This window comes from Argentina silus, assembly GCF_951799395.1.
Source record: "Argentina silus genome assembly, chromosome: 4".
In the NCBI taxonomy this organism is placed as follows: Eukaryota; Metazoa; Chordata; class Actinopteri; order Argentiniformes; family Argentinidae; genus Argentina; species Argentina silus.
The window spans coordinates 21,441,203-21,458,041 of NC_139658.1; the positions used below are offsets into that span (position 1 = coordinate 21,441,203).

Genomic DNA, 16,839 nt, shown 5'->3' on the forward strand with positions numbered 1-16,839 from the left:
GCAAATCAGCTACACTCCTTCCTTTTCCTTGCATAGCACAGCCCGTTCCGGCCCAGCATGGCCCCACATAGCACGGCACAGCACAGATCAGTGGGCTTCCAAACTTGGTTTGTTTTGTGCGTGCTTCAAGGTGAAAAAAATGAATTAGGACTCTTTCTAGCTGTTCATGCGAATCACACATCGTAATCTGAGCGTGACTCTGAACAAGCATGTGAATACAGCTCTTCCACATGTAAATAAGCATTCTCTCAGCAGATCACATGGGTGTTGGTGTATTGAAATTAGAAGGCTGCTTTGGTGCTCTTGTCAAAAACATATTCTGGTTTGTTTAACACTTGTTTGTTTACTACATAATTCCATATGTGTTTCTTCATAGTTTTGATGTCTTCAATATCAATCTACAATGTAGAAAATAACAAAAATAAAGAAAAACCTTTGAATGAGAAGGTGTGTCCAAACTTTTGACTGGTACTGTATGGGCTCTGGAAGCCAACAGGCTTAGAGATTCATCAATAGTACATAACAGTATTCACAAGGCTAGTCATGATTCAGTGATATGATCAGTCATACAATCATGTTATATACTCACGCTCTAAAATATAGATAGCCTCAATAATTTATTTAACCAGCGTTTCGGTTTCAATCCCATATACTCCCACTGTACACATATGATCACACATGATGGTTACACAAGTATAAACACAAACTTAACCCTAACCCTAACCCTAACCCTAACCCTAAGCCTAAGCCTAAGCCTAAGCCTAAGCCTAACCCTAACCCATTGACATACCCATAAAATGGCATGCCAAATAACCACCAGTATCTCCATATATTGCTGATACCTACAAATTACCCTGTGTAGACCCACAGCCAGCTTGCCATTCGATACACTCAAATAGTTTAGATTCCGAACCAGGAGCTTTTTCAAATTTTCTACAGGCAGGACTGGCCCCCCTCCCCTCTCCCCGCTCGGCCCTTAACCCTGGCATCCCTCTTCATCTTCAGGTACAGTGCAGCACTCAAGGCAGCCGTAATAAATGACACAGCTGTCATAGTGACCCTTTGTCCCAGTACCGGGTCTCTCACAGAGAGCATTCCGAACCTCCAGATACCTTCACCGCTGCTGTGGCAACCCTGACCTACTGACATTCTCATTCTGTCAGCCCAAGCGTCCACTACATGTGAGCCCAGCGTGGTCAACCTCCTTAGATCTGTGCACAAGGCATCCTAAAAAGCTCGTCCTCAGCCCCTCAGTAGGGACCTCTCAGGCTGACATTGAGAATGGCAGTCCAGACCGTAAATCAGTCGTAGCCTGCAGGCAGTGCCCGGTGTCTTTTTTTGGAGGAGCCCTGCTTGCAATCGTAAATGTACATTCAGAATTAACATAATACACTTCTTTAATTATATATCAATTTACACAATATAATAAATTGTGTAAAATGTACATTCCTCAGGTGACAGAGCCGTTAGCAAGGTCTTACGCTGACCAAGTGGCACAAGAGAATCTAACCTGAGTATTGTTTTGAAGGTCATTCCAAGTACTTTGGGCCACAGAAATTAAAGGCTGATTTATCTAGTTCAGTATGAAATGCATGGAACTTTGAGGGTTAGCTGAGTCTGGGACCTGGTTTGGTACTCTGGAGTGCATGTCTGCCATAAAAGCAATGATGTGAGGTAAAATGGGAGTTTTAAAGAACTGCTTTATATACAAATACAATCCAATGATAAGCCCTTCATGGAGTCACTATCCCTGGAGATGAAGAGAGCAGAGTGAAACACGGAGTCTAACGGTTTGAGAACTGAGTCTGCCGCGTGCATGTCAATTGTGTCACCATAGTCGAGGACGGGGAGGATCGTTGCCTGGACAATTTTTCTTATTCTCAAATAAATGACTGTTTTTATGAAGTGTTACCAAGACATATGCGTCTATACTGAAATTGCTTAATGTTATTTTACATTGTCCCAAAACAGAGACAATCAATCAAAAAGTGGAAGCCGAGCCAGGCTCTCGATGTGGCTGAGGAAAACAAATACATTACGTGGAGAAGCTAAAATACAATGCACGGTTTTAATGAGTATTCATATGCGTGGTAATGTACACAGACTCAACAAAGTGCATAAAGTCCCAGTTACAGCGTAGCAGTAGAGTACACACAAACACAACAGCACAACGCAACAGAACAGATGAATGTGCCGTGCTGTTGACTGAAGCAGATCACTGAAATGAAGGAAGCATTGGCTATGTGGACTACCGCTGCAGAGTAAATGCATAGTGTGAGCTCTAGGATTACGACAGCATTCTCCTGGGGTTGAAAGAACATTCGTCTGGGCCGTTCTGTAGAACTGGGACAGAGAATGTCCTCACAGGTCATCTATTACCCACCTAGTTATACCCCCACAGGTCCCTTCCTCATCCAGGCACACCCCACCTGACCCATCCTGTTATACAGTACCCCACCTGTCCTCACAGAATCCCTACCTATCTCGTTATACCCCACCTGATGTTGCTCTCTCTTGCCTTAATGACAGGATACAAGTCATACAGTACATGGAGGAGGATGTGTTAAATATAGACCTGCTACCTGGTTCCATTTGCATCTGACACTCATCACAACATCTGCTTTCATGAATATGGAGCACCACACCTCTCGGTCTTTTGGTGGCCTTAGATACTCAGCTGTATAAATCTGCCTTTCCATGTCAACTAAGAGCCTTGTTTTACATTTCAAGTACCACCACTTACCATACATTTGAGTACCTTAGTTCAAGGTAGGCATAAAACAATACCTGAGAAAATCTTGACCAAACCCAGACCTAAATGTCAAGTTTCCTGGGCCCATATATGTGTGTTTGTCTATCTAATGTGGGTGGATGTGTGAGGATCTGTAGTTTTCCATTTTTATAGTATAAATCGTCAGTAGCAACTGTTATTGTGTTCCATCAACACACATGTTCTCCTCATGAATTAATAATACCACGTTTCCTGTGTTCCAGGCCAGAAAAGCATGCGTGTGACCAGTCTGCTGATCTGCCAGGGGCTGCTGTGGGTGGGCACAGCCCAGGGCATCATCATCACACTGCCCGTGCCCAAACTGGAGGGCATCCCCAAAATAACAGGTATTAATGGCAGGCAGTGGAGGCTGGTGGAGGTACAAATCGGAGGATGGGCTCACTGTAATGCATGGAATGGAATGAGGAATGGTATAAACATGTGTAAGCCCGTCCTCCGATGGGAGGAGATGAGGCTGCTCACAGTGATGCTATGGTCTTCGGTCAAGGGGAATGAGGTTTTTCATTGAAAAAAACCTGTGTTTTAATTTGTGAATGGAAAAAAAAACACTTACTTCAATTAATTATCAGTTAATTAATAAAAAATGGCACTGCTTGCATCTGGAGATTTTAAGTGTCTCAACATCCTCTCCTCATGTGACTCGTATATCTGTCCTGCAGGGAAGGGGATGACGTCTCTGAATGCCCACTGCGGCCCGGTGGACTTCCTGGTGGCCACCTCCAGCACCTTGTCCCCTGAGCTGCTGAAGAGGGACTCTGTCGGAGACGGACCGGACTCTGCATGTGGAGGGGAGGACCGCAGTGACTCTTCGTCCCAGGAGTCTCTGCAGCAGTCCGGCTCCTCCCAGGGCGAGGGGGGGGGGAGGGGCAAGGGACGAGGCGTGCTGCTGCAGTACAGGCTGCGCTCCACCTCAGGGTTGCCGGGACGACCCTTGACTGCGCGTGGCGACGAGGCGTCGGACTCCTCCCTGGAGTCTCTGGAACACAGCCTGGAGGACGGGTCCATCTATGAGCTCAGTGACGACCCGGAGATGTGGGTGCGGGGGCGGCCCTGCGAGCGGGACGGGGGCCGCAGGGACAGGGTGACCTCGGCTGCTGTCATATCCGGGGGGAGGGGCTTCCAGAGACTGAGAGAAGGCACAGGGACAGCAGCAGCAGCAGGGACTGGGGCAGAGTCTTCAGACAGCACCCTCATGGTATGGCAACTACCCCTGACTGTGTGAGCTGGAGTATATATGGCAGAGGCAGCTCCTCTCCTCTCCTCTCCTCTCCTCTCCTCTCCTCTCCTCTCCTCTCCTCTCCTCCAGTAGAATTAAGCCCTATGGGAGAAAGACGTTACCACTGAGAGAAGACATGCAGCACCAGCCCAGACTGGTGGCTCTGTGTGGGATATGGAATGTGAGGAGACATGCTGGTGGTCTGGGTTCCTGCCATCCCATTGGTAGCTTTGTGTGGCTTATGTCATCATCCCCACCTTCAATCCCAGGGCCGTCCTCGTCACAGTTACGACTGCTCCTCTCCCTCATCCCCTCCTCGCCAAAACGGATCTGCCTAAATCCAGTCTCGTCAGCGCTGGCTGTGCTTGCACACACACACACACACACACACACACACACACACACACACACACACACACACACACACACACACACACACACACACACACACACACACACACACACACACACACACACACACACACACATTTTTACCCTCCCACAGGCACTCCTTTCAGAGAGAACCTTTGTTGAATCTGCCACGCCGCACTGCTGGAGATGGACTTCTTTAATCTGATTCTCTGGGAGGGTTCCCATCTGTTAAGGACTGAAATCTGAGAACTTCGGCAGGTAAAGTGCATCCAGAGTAAGAGGTGTAACCTTAACCCTGCTAGCCTTTTCTACACTCACTCCCTGGCAATGTGAATATGTGAAATGTCTATCATGGTGTGTCCAAAAAAAAGAAAGAAAAAGAAGGACACTGACTGAGAGCCTTAAGACATCTGATGTTTCATAATGGACCAGTAAAAAGGACAGCATCATAGAGGTCTCCTGCTGTGTAATAGGTTAGTTAAACATGACTTTCAAGTGCAAAAAAAAAAAGCATCAACCATTGTTCTCCCCCATTGTGATTCACTGTGCTCATGTCTAGCCCGTTCAAGCAAACGAATATGCACAAGCAGCTTGTTAGTATACCACACACATAATGGTGGTACACATCAAAAGCCCCATGAATGAACTGAAAAAGACTGCTGCAGCCCCACCCCACCCACCCCACCCCCCACCCACCCACCCCACCCCCCCACCCACCCCCCCCCCCTGCCCGGGAGTCATTAGTGGCTCCGTTATAGATAGAGTCAACCGCCCTTAGAGCAAAGAGCCACCTGACACTGCAGCTATCATCAGCTTACAGTAACAACTGAAGGATGGTTACCTTTGTCAGCAGTTTATTTTTCTTTGTCATTGTTGCACACTCTCACATTTTGGTACTGTGTATATTTCTTCCTACAGTTTATGGAGATACTACCGAGTGTCCACAAAAACATTCCCGTCTTTTCTTTCATGGTTCTTTTCATGGTGGTTGAAGGCTAGGTTCCTATGGCCCTGGGGTGTTGCATCCTCTTCTTTCTCAGTATTGAAATGGAGTTGCTCCATTGTACAGGTCAGTGGAAAACATCACTCAATATAGAGAGTCTTACGAAACCTTGGAACTCTAATCCAAACATTGTGAGCAAACGTGTGTTTTTTTTTCTCACTTTGATCATCTACAGTTATAACCAACCCAGTGTAATCAATGACATCTGCTCCCAGGCAACACAGGCACCTCGTCAGTAAAGCGGGACGCACTTTGTGGAAACCGTCTTTTTGGCACTTCAAGTCTATTAATAGTGCATACTGTCGACTCACTTGTACCATTGAGAAATGTTCCTGGTTTTGATCTCTGCCTCTGTTGTGCTCCATTGTTGTAGTATCCTCAAAACTAGGGTGACAAAACATACAGCACATGCTTTGCTTGCAGTGTAGTCTCGGGGTTGTGTTGAATGTTTCGATCAAAGTGTATATCTCTGCGTCGTGTTATGGAAATTCATCTGTTCTCATGTCGGTATTCCTCTGACAATTCCGGAATCCACCCTCAAGGTCCCTCCGATGGATGGACATGTGTTGATGGATGGACACGTGTTTGGGGTCGCGTAGCCTCCATGAAACATACATGATACATACAGTACATACACAGATGGCCCGTTTAAAACACTGCCTGTATGTACAACTGAACTGTTGCATTGCTTCCATCGCCAACAGTTGGGGTTTACAGTGTGCTAACGGTGAAGCATGTAGTTTCACGTATTGCTGCCCCCTTCTGGCCACACTGAAAATTTTAAAAAACGTACATAACAGTAACTGGCAACTGTGTGCGTGTCCTAGTAAACAAACAACACATAATAAAGGTTACTAAGGTTACTAGGTTACATCATAAAGGATACCAGTGATCGACCACAACACCAGGTTTTAGAAAGTGCTTTGTTTTGACCAAAAACACTCTCATGCTTTTTACTGAGTATTGTTTATCAGGTGATGTCATTCCTTGATCGCTACTGATTTATCATTGCCACTTAGCACGATGCTAAAGCTCAAATCAACTGGACCTTTAAACGTATTTTGACCTACAGAATATTAATGTATTCATCCTCTGTTCCTCTCAGACTCATGAAGCCTTACCTATTCATACCCATAAATAGAGATATTATTACACCAGTACCTTCACACTCATGCCGGTCAGGTTGTCTTTAAGATGGCTCTTCTTGTAAAACACATTTCCTGGCTATTAAAGGCTATTCGTAATTGGAGTTTACTCAATTAACTGAAAAAGGTGTGTTCTCGTAATAGCATTGTTGTATTAGAAGAAGAGAGATATAATTAGCCAACTGGAATAACGTGTTTATGATTGTATGGATACACAGTAAGATGAGATCTTTAACATTAAGATCATTTTTAGTTGCATCGCACTTATAAAACACATAAAACACAACTTTGACTTCATTACTTGCTCATTTCAATATCCCCGGTACGCTAATGAATGCTAATTGTGAACATGTTTTATACTGTAACTGCATTCTAATACGACAATGTTGAATAAATATGTCATAGTGAAACGATGATTGAGGTTGGTGTTTTTGTTATAGGATTCATTTTATTAATCAAAGATGATGATGATGATGATGATAATGGCAACGACGATGATGACTGTATCTCTATATCTCTGTAAGGTTTGAGCCTGCATCTCTGACCAAGCCATAAACCACTCCATGACAAGCGCTTTTAGTGTACCTTACAGTATGGAAACCTACATAAGGTTAGGTAGTCTACAGAAGGGTCCTGTGTCTAGTCCCTTGATCTGGAATCAGATATAATACACAATGCTAAAACTTCAGGTACTGAAGACCCGACTAGGTTGTTCCCTCTGCTTACCATAAGCCTCCACACCACCTCCCTTTCGTGTGGGGTAACAGCTGCCCTCTGCAGTTTGGGGAGATAGAGTACAGCATTCCCTCTCTTCTCGTAGAACTGGACCTACTGTATGTGTTTTAGCCCAGGCAGCAGCTGAGTGCTGACCCTCCCTCCCTTCACCCTCCCAGACACTGCCATTCTCCCAGGCTGTCTTCCTCTCCACCCTGCACAATACATTTCGCCACAGTAATAAACCCAGGTTCATAGGACCATTCACCAGAGATAGTTATTAAACCCAAGGTTCATATCCACAGTCGTCTTTGGTAGTTATTAAACCCACATTCATATCCATAGTAGTCTTTGGCCTGTGTCTGTGCGCGTGTGTTTGTGTCTATGTGTGTGTGTGTGTGTGCGTGTATGTGTGTGTGTGCGTGTGTGTGCATGTGTGTGTGTGTGTGTATGTGTGTGCTGCTTCCCCTGACCTGCCGTTTCTACCCATGCTCATCATGCCTCCTACACATGGCAAAGTGCATCTCTGTAAAGACCCCCTGCTGACTGGACTCCCTCCCTCCCATCTGCAAAGACTCCCCTTTGACAGCATCAGATGAGCAATGAGAGGGATGAACACATTGAGGAGGCCTCCGCAAACAGCCGAAGAAATAATCAGTAAAGGTCAGCGTTAGAATATGCTCTGAGTGATGGTGGGCCAGCGAGGGAGAGGGAGAGGGAGAGGGAGAGGGAGAGGGAGAGGGAGAGGGAGAGGGAGAGGCATTCCTCCAGTTACAGACTGTTTATACAGCAGCTGCAGCAAAAAATGATCTCTTGGCTCAATGTTTCTCCTATTTTTTTTTTTATATCTTCATGGGATTTTTACCGTGAGCAGTTTGTTTGACTTAACGGTTGGATTTGCACTAGTTGTCTTTGCACTGCGTGAAAGGAGAGTTGTCCTGTTACTGTATCCCGACATCTTAGCTGTGATACAGCGGGGACCACTCAGGTCTTCATCAGCTTGGCCATTATCCACACAGGCATAATTAATACATTAACTTTCCTTTTCAATATGCCTTTTCCGCTGAGACGGTGCTCAGAACTCATCACCCACACAGTCATTGCATTGTACTGCATCAAGCGCCTGCTATAGATAGACTGTGTAATGCCCTCAGATGTGCACCATCAATCATTAGACTGTGACACGTGTAAGATTAATTTACGTAATTGTCCAACCATAATAAATAAAATAATTCTGATTCCGATTCTGATTCTGATTCTAATCATGCATTCTCTGTTTCAGCTGGTTTCATTGAGCTCTCTAATGACATCCTGACTTTGAATAGGACTTTGCGGCCCAATTTTCGAGTGCAATCAAATGATACTGTTGGCTGAGTACTGCACTGTATAACCACACACAGCCTCATCAAGAGCAAATCTAATGTATTCATCTCACAATTCCACTCTACGTCACCCTAAATCAACATAAAATCAACACAGCTTTTTATAAGAACTTGAGTATTAGTCTTGTTTGTGCATTTTTTTTGCGAACAGGAAATCTCGCCCGTTAAGTACAAAACCATTTTTTCTGTTCTTGCCATTGATCCCCTTCACACAAATACTAACCCCTGCATCTGACTGTCATCGTGACTCACAATACCATAAACCGTGTTTGCCGCAGTCTCCTTCTCACAGAGTGACGAAAACAGCCACACCAAATGCACCTCCGCTAACTGCTCCACCTCTGCCCTGTTGAGTGTTCTATCCCAGTGAAACAATAGAATAAGACTGTTCTGCCCTGTTGAGTGTTCTATCCCAGTGACACAATAGAATAAGACTGTTCTGCCCTGTTGAGTGTTCTGTCCCAGTGAAACAATAGAATAAGACTGTTCTGCCCTGTTGAGTGTTCTATCCCAGTGAAACAATAGAATAAGACTGTTCTGCCCTGTTGAGTGTTCTATCCCAGTGAAACAATAGAATAAGACTGCTCTGCCCTGTTGAGTGTTCTGTCCCAGTGAAACAATAGAATAAGACTGTTCTGCCCTGTTGAGTGTTCTATCCCAGTGACACAATAGAATAAGACTGTTCATGTACATTTATTTACTGTTTTGTATCTAACAATGATAGCTTTTTAAATGTTCAAAAATAGGATGGTCCTCCCCTTCCTCCTCTGAGGAACCGTCACTGCCTGGGAGAACAGCAACAATACACAAAACTCGACACAGTAGACAGAATGAAGATCACGTAATGCTACTGGCTGAACCTGTAAACTGCACAAAACTAGTCAAATAATTGGTCCCATAATTGCTGATGTGATAGAGCTGTGAGCTGCCTTCCACCTTGTACCTCGGTCCATCAGCAAGGCAACGCATCCTTCCCAGGGAGGCCGGAATGCTGCGCCAGCGATTTGCTGTCAGAACTCAAAACAGTAGTGGATGAATATGTGTGCTTCTTTTCCAGCAGACTTCACAAACCCCTTTTTTCTAAACCTTTCTATAGATATTTCTGCCAATTAACCCAACCCTGGGACCGGGAGAGATTTGCCTATCTCCATCCCCAGCTTTGCGCCTGTGCAACCGGCAGCACAGACCCGCCAGCGTCTCAGGTGTGATTTGCATGGCTCGGTCAAGGCTAAACTGAAGCGGATGAAGCAATGCAGCTTGAAGGTCTCCCTGCTTTATCTGCCAGCTCCTAAAAGCCAGGCGTATTTGCATTGCTTTTCATTTCCTGCCGGCTCGGCGGTAGCGATGATAAAGCACACTTTACCAACCATCCTCAACAAAGGAGGCCCCAGCTAATGATTAGCATAGGAGGGAATACAATGATAAGGCCCACACAGTCACCCTGTGGGTTATTACAGCCTACTCCATCCGCATTGTTAGTGGATGTCAGCCTCCAATAACAAGCCGCATGGCCACAGAGGTGTGCTTGCTTCCAAGTGTGATGTGACGTCAGATGTTGGGTAAAAACTAACCAAATGAGTCTTGTTCTTCAGCCTGATAACAGTCACCATCTTAAGTCGATTCGGGAGCGAGTCTAGCCGATGTCCACTGGTACCTCATCCAACTCCCACGACGCTGGTGTAATTGTCAGGCCCATCACCCCCTCGCTGCTGTGGGAGGACCTGCCTCTACAGCACTCTGCCTGTGAAGGGTCCTGGAGCAGCCCGGCGGCATGGTTTATTTATCACCTTTTAATCATGCAGAGGACGGATGGAATTTTGATCGTTGTACATTATTCAACCTGCCTCACAGGGGAAGGTCCTCGGCATGGCATGACACCATGGCACTTTTGAATACTTATCATCCTGTGTGATGTGTATCTCCACGTCCAGAGAGAGAGAGAGAGGGGGGGGGGGGGGGATGAAATATCAATGGTGTGTGTCTGTACAAACTTCATGTTTTTAAGTCTCTTTTTTAATGTGCGTTCATACCATTGCTGTGTGGTCCCGGTTGCCGATGTTAGTATTGAAGTGTAAGAGTCTGTACAATGATGACAGGGATAAAGAAACAACAAGGGACTTCACAGGCAATCTCCTTAAACCACATTTATAGTGTTGGAGCAAGAGTACAGTATTGCCCCCCCCTCCCCTCCCTCCCTCCCTCCCTCCCTCCCCCCCCTCCCTCTCTGTCTTTCATCACTTCATTTACCTTTGGGAATACAGTATAAACATGGCTGTGGTAACCACACTATACAGTTTTCCTAACCTAAAGTGTTTTATTTCATGAGAATGTTTAGGCTGTTTGAAGGGTGACCTTCGCTTCATATATCTGTGGCTGTAACTCTCACCTACTATATCTCTGTGGGACCTCTACGGTGGAGATAAAATTTGGTTTTATGTCTTGCAGTGAATCAAGTCACTTTTATGCCAGCATTTCTCCCACTATTCAAACAAAATGAGTCTGTTAGCATTCAGGTCGAGTCAGTCCCCGCTCTCTCTCCTCTCCTCTCCTCTCCTCATCTCTGTTGAATTTGGATGTCATCCAGAGAACAATTCGGAGGTAAATAATATGTGTTGAATATGACAACAGTCTGGTTACGTTTCCACAAGGTGAGCAAAATATGACTTGCTGCAGTCCTAGATATAAAAAAAGAACAAAAACAAATCTATACTTTCACCCCCTTGGTATCCATATTGAGAGGGTATTATTTCACTATGTGTCATCTGCTTGCAGTCCTGAATCAGCACTTGCCTTTCCCATCACAGCCTGACAAACGCCCAGTAATCCCAAGACATTTATTCCCCCTGTCCATTTTATGACAGCTGTACCTCCAGCCAACACTCGTTTGGGTGAACACTAAGCAGAATACACCACAACTGCCCTCTCTCCCTCTCTCCCTCTCTCCCTCTTTCTCTCTCTCTCCCTCTTTCTCTCTCTCTTCCTCTCTCCCTCTTTCTCTCTCTCTTCCTCTCTCCCTCTCTCTCTCTCTTCCTCTCTCCCTCTCTCTTCCTCTCTCTCTCTCTTTCTCTCTCCCTCTCTCTCTCTCTCTTTCTCTCTCCCTCTTTTTCTCTCTCTTCCTCTCCCTCTCTCTCTCTCTCTTTCTCTCTCTCTCTCTCTCTCTCTCTTTCTTTCTCTCTTTCTCTCTCCCTCTCTCTCTCTCCCCCCCTTTCTCTGTCTCTTTTTTTCTTCCCCCCCCCCTCCCCCCCAGCCCTCAAGGGAGGATATGTAATTATCGGTCCTGTTTTCCGTGCAACGACAGATGGATGTCGTTGAAAAAAGTCGTTGTATTCTGTAGAAATTTTGTTACATTTTGTGCTCTCCCAATATTTTGTATGCAACAGCAGTTTACAAGCCATATCTGTGCTTTGATGCAGGTATCTCAAGTCGGAGCTTCACAGAATTCTCCATTGCATAGTGATGCTAGTGTTGCTGCAGTGGTTATTGTTGATTCTATTAGACTGTCCAAAGTGAACCAGAAAAGGGCCAGAACCTCCCTGTCAAGCTTGATCTCTAATCTCAAATAGGAACTGTGGCGGGATAATGGACTTTCTCCACAGGGCCTCAGGACTGACTGGCGCATACACAATGCGGTTATGGAGTCTTAGTTTTCAAAGGGAGTGAAAATCAATATCAATGGTGGCAGACTTGATATTTATTCAAAATGCAATTGGGTTTTGGGATATGATGAGGAGTCTGCTCCAGAGGAAGAGCAGGCGTCGGAGTGCTATCAGGTCCTGGTGGGTGGACACTCTCACTAACCAACGTTGACAGGTACCTATTTATAAACCTCTCTCATCTATACCACTCCTGTTACACAACGTGGTCACATCCTGTTTTCTTGTCACATAGTGTTAACTGCATAACACAGTGATAATACAAGCATTGTTCAAAGTAGAATGCGACTCTGCGACTCTCTAGAATTGATTTTGCCTTTGCTATGTTTTCTTCTTCTGTGGTTTTTATTCTATAAAGAATAACTTATCTACAGATGGATTGTTTCAGGAAATGATTAGGATTTTGTAGCGCAACGTGACTCGCTGAACAAGCAACGAGGTCCATCAGCCGGATGATCAATCAATACATTTATTCTCTGCTACTAATTAATTTTGAGATATAGCTCCGCAAATACACCACAGCAGACGTGATTGCGGACCTTGTTCATGTTCACTCCAAGGATGGTCACATGATTTCTCATAATGGAATTTAGAGAGCCTTTCAGCCGGCAACTAACTGCAAGATCAGTCCGAACCAGTGGGCATAATTCACCAACAATGGGAAGAAATATTTGATTTATGGTCCATTGCTGCAGGAATCCATATCGGTAGTACTTCACATTACAGCTTGTAATAAGTGGGTAATAACATGGTAATAATCGGTAATTACCTGTAATTACCTATAGTTACCAGTAACCACTGTGAGACACAACACCTAATTAAAGTACTGTTTAATGGTCACCAAAGACTTTTTTTTTATGTTAAAAGTTACAGAGTATTGCTATGTTAATTACAGATACTGTAACTGTGTTATGTTTTTATTAGTGAAATATTTTTTAAGGTAGTTAGCAATAGGCAAATGAGCGAAAGTAGCTAGCTCGAATGTCAGCTGTAGAGCTTGATCCATAGGACTAACTTTGGATTGTAAGGTCACAAACCTGTATTGAATATTATGCTATGTTAATGAATGAATATTTGTAGCTAACAAATGATTATTCATTAACAACGTTGATGAATAATAATATGAATAACGCTATTGTTGTGAATTAAATACTGTGGTGAATATCATTGGAAATATTATTCAGTCCAATAGAAAAGCCAACTCCATCCAACAACAAGTGTACTACCAAGGCTTGAAGGTGTTGCCTCCATTCAATCTCCATCAACAAACGATTACATTACAGAGCAATGTTACCTACTGGACAGCTTATTATAACTAATGTGAATGTCTCAATGTGTTAATAAGGGAAAACGTAAGTGTACATAAACTGTACAGTCATCCATAAACCCTTCATGTAAGCCGAAGTATCAGACCCAGTGGGTAGTTGATGCTGTGTTAATGATGCTATGGATGCATGCATACTGATAGGTGTGACTGTATTACCACTGATTGATGGTCTCACCATGGTAAACATGGTCTTACTTGTCAGTTTAAGATGGGATACAAGGGGAGAACAAAATGGAAGTTGGTCATATAGCATTTTCCATTTTTGATACTATTTCAATAGTAACTACCTTATAGTAGTATCTCTGTTTCTTGGCGATACATCAAATAACAGTTGTGCTCATCAGTTAAATGATTAAAGAACAATATGGAAATGTTTAACAATAATACGGAAATAGGCATCTTTCATGGAAAACAAGTGGAAACTGTAGTCTGCCTTACTTTGTAACGACAGATTACTTGTAACTTGTAATTACTGTACCATGGTCATTATCCACTTATTCCATGCAGTAATGTAAAGTGCTGCATCAATATCATATACTGTACAGCCTAGGAACATCTTCAGTCTACGCCACGGACACAATCTGACGTCGTTTTGAAAAACAATGAGTTCCACAAATTGATCTGAATTGCGACATTCTATCTTGCTGGCCCATGTTTTCTAAGTGGCTGGTTCACTTTCGCCACTCGAGGTAATTGTCACTGGGAGTGATTAGGTGAAGTCACAATAGAACCCCGGCAGATCAACCGCTGGTTACCCCCAGATATTTAATTCTTAGGCGGTTTCAAACCGCCAGTGTTCTGTGTTGGTTCACCTCAAGCTGGGCACTTTTATGCACTGAGCAACGTCCTTTCTACTGACCAGTATGGGGTCTGACAACAGCACACCATGTTTGCTCAATAGGGAGCCATGACCTTCCCTTTCAAAAGGCGGCTTTGAGGCAATCTGTGATGTTGTACAAGCCATGCAAATAGAAGCCAGTGTTTCTTTATCTGCTACCAGCAATACTAGAACAAAAGGGGTGACAGAATTATCACAGCCAAAGCTGTTTTATGACGGTGAAGTGTACACACACACACACACACACACACACACACACACACACACTGGTTGCTGGATTTCTAAATGTCTCCATGAATTGAATTGGACAACCATTTACTTCTCATTCAATTCACTCAAGGGTGTTCCACAATGGCTTTGAACAGTAGTCTCTTGGCTGCCACTAACTTAATGACTGAATGATTGATTCCATGTGTTTTGTAGGTGCAATGTGTAAATCATAAGATCATGTTACACAAGTTATAGGGAACCTTGTAGAACATAATGTCATGCCATGTAAACAGTTGTGTTAACGTCACAATGTGTTGTGCTGTATCGATTGCAGCAGGTGCGCTTTCCAAACCGTTGAAGAGTACCTTTTTCACACAGAAGAGAGATGCCACAAACAGTAATATACCAGGGTCTAAGTGCCTAACTTTTCACAGTTTAAGATGTCCTTGACTCAAAAAAGAAATCCATACACAATTGATCCCACCCCCGCAAGGAGTAGACACCGCAGTCGCGACAAAGAGGACGTACAGTACACAACCAGAGCCACAACAATGTGGCAACGCGGGGTAATTGACCATGTTAAAAGGGTCTTTCTCTCTCTCACACACACAATCGATGGCTCTTTGACCGGCGCTCCTGCTGCATCGGTGTCTGGAGGGCCTCACGCTCGCTTGCCATTGTCCACTCAGTTACCTGTTGCACAACTTCACACGGAGCAGCCGCCGCCGAGCTCTTCGTGTTACAAGGAGCATCAGGAAGAAGGCCTTCAGTCATAATTTTTTGTTAACAGGAGAGTACTTGTACAGCGGGGAAGTGGGGGTGAAGAGGTCTCAAGGGTTGGGGTTGGGGTTAGTACAGGGGGGGTACTGGCCAACCACAGCAGTCTACTGAAACACAGTCCTGTTGTTTTCAGATCATATTGATTAACATTAATAGCATATACAGTGGTGATATTACTATTAATTACTATAATAGTGTTATTACTATGTATTACAGTGTTACTACTATCGTATTGATTAACACTAATAGCATATACTGTACAGTCATGATATTGCTATTAATTACAATTACTATAATAGTGTTATTACTATGTATTACAGTGTTACTACTGTCGTATTGATTAACACTAAACTTATATACAGTGATAATATTACTATTAATTACTATTACTATAATAGTGTTATTACTGTACTTTTTATTACAGTGTTACTACCAGTGTTACATACTGAGGTTACTATGCCAGGCCCACTTGTTTATTCAGAGTATCTACAGTAGATATAATCTCCTCAGGACATCCATATGGCATGCTACCTTTCATTTGTGTTATCCTGGAGCCGAGATTTACATATAGATGTACTTTAAAGCTGATAAAGTGAAACTGAGTGGGATGATGTTTTCTTGAGATATTCCTTCGTCTGAAGGTTCCGCTGGCGCACAGCTGGAACTGTACGCTCTGACCTCGTTTTACACCACTTCTGTTTACCTGTTCTTTTCAGTTAAAATAATTATGACTCAACATGTGACTGTCATGTCTCCTTTGTTAACAATGCCAGATAGATCAACAGAACTGTGCGGTATCCATGGAGAATTGTTGTTCTGTGTTCACATACTGGTGCTATAACTTCTCTTGAATTCACCTTTGTCTTTTTCGGCCAAATGTATTTGTGTCTTTGCTTCTCTTGTATACTGTACACAACCATGAAAAAGGTAAAAGGTGAGGGGACATTTTTTCATATGTTTTAATGAATGTAGTGTATTGATTATTGATTAACTGACGAAAAATTACTTGACTTTTTTTTTTTTAAATACAGTACCAGTCAAAAGTTTGGACACACCTTGCCAAGAGTGTGCAAACCTGTCATCAAAGCAAAAGGTGGTACTTTGAAGAATCTAAAATATAAAACATATTCTGGTTTGTTTAACACTTTTTTGTTTACTACATAATTCCATATGTGTTCCTTCATAGTTTTGATGTCTTCAATATGAATCTACAATGTAGAAAATAATAAAAATAAAGAAAAACCATTGAATGAGAAGGTGTGTCCAAACTTTTGACTGGTACTGTACATGGTTATCTGTGCATATGAGAGAAAACGTTGTATAAAATGCGAGCTTCCGCAGTTTGAGCTTTAGAAAACAAAGTTGACGGTTAGAATCATCATGTGACCAAATCAAGCACGCATTCTTG

At 43.6% G+C, this 16,839-nt stretch overlaps 1 protein-coding gene across 1 annotated transcript in view; it reads left to right on the forward strand.

Annotated features, from left to right (window-relative positions):
- Positions 1 to 4,013, forward strand: part of arhgef10la (Rho guanine nucleotide exchange factor (GEF) 10-like a) — a gene marked incomplete at both ends in the record, with an annotated part of 98,055 nt that extends 94,042 nt beyond the window's left edge. The window contains 2 exon segments of the mRNA XM_083668535.1: positions 2,995 to 3,117; positions 3,451 to 4,013. Of these exon segments, the coding sequence (XP_083524661.1) occupies positions 2,995 to 3,117; positions 3,451 to 4,013 (686 nt within the window).
- Positions 4,014 to 16,839: the final 12,826 nt, after the last annotated feature.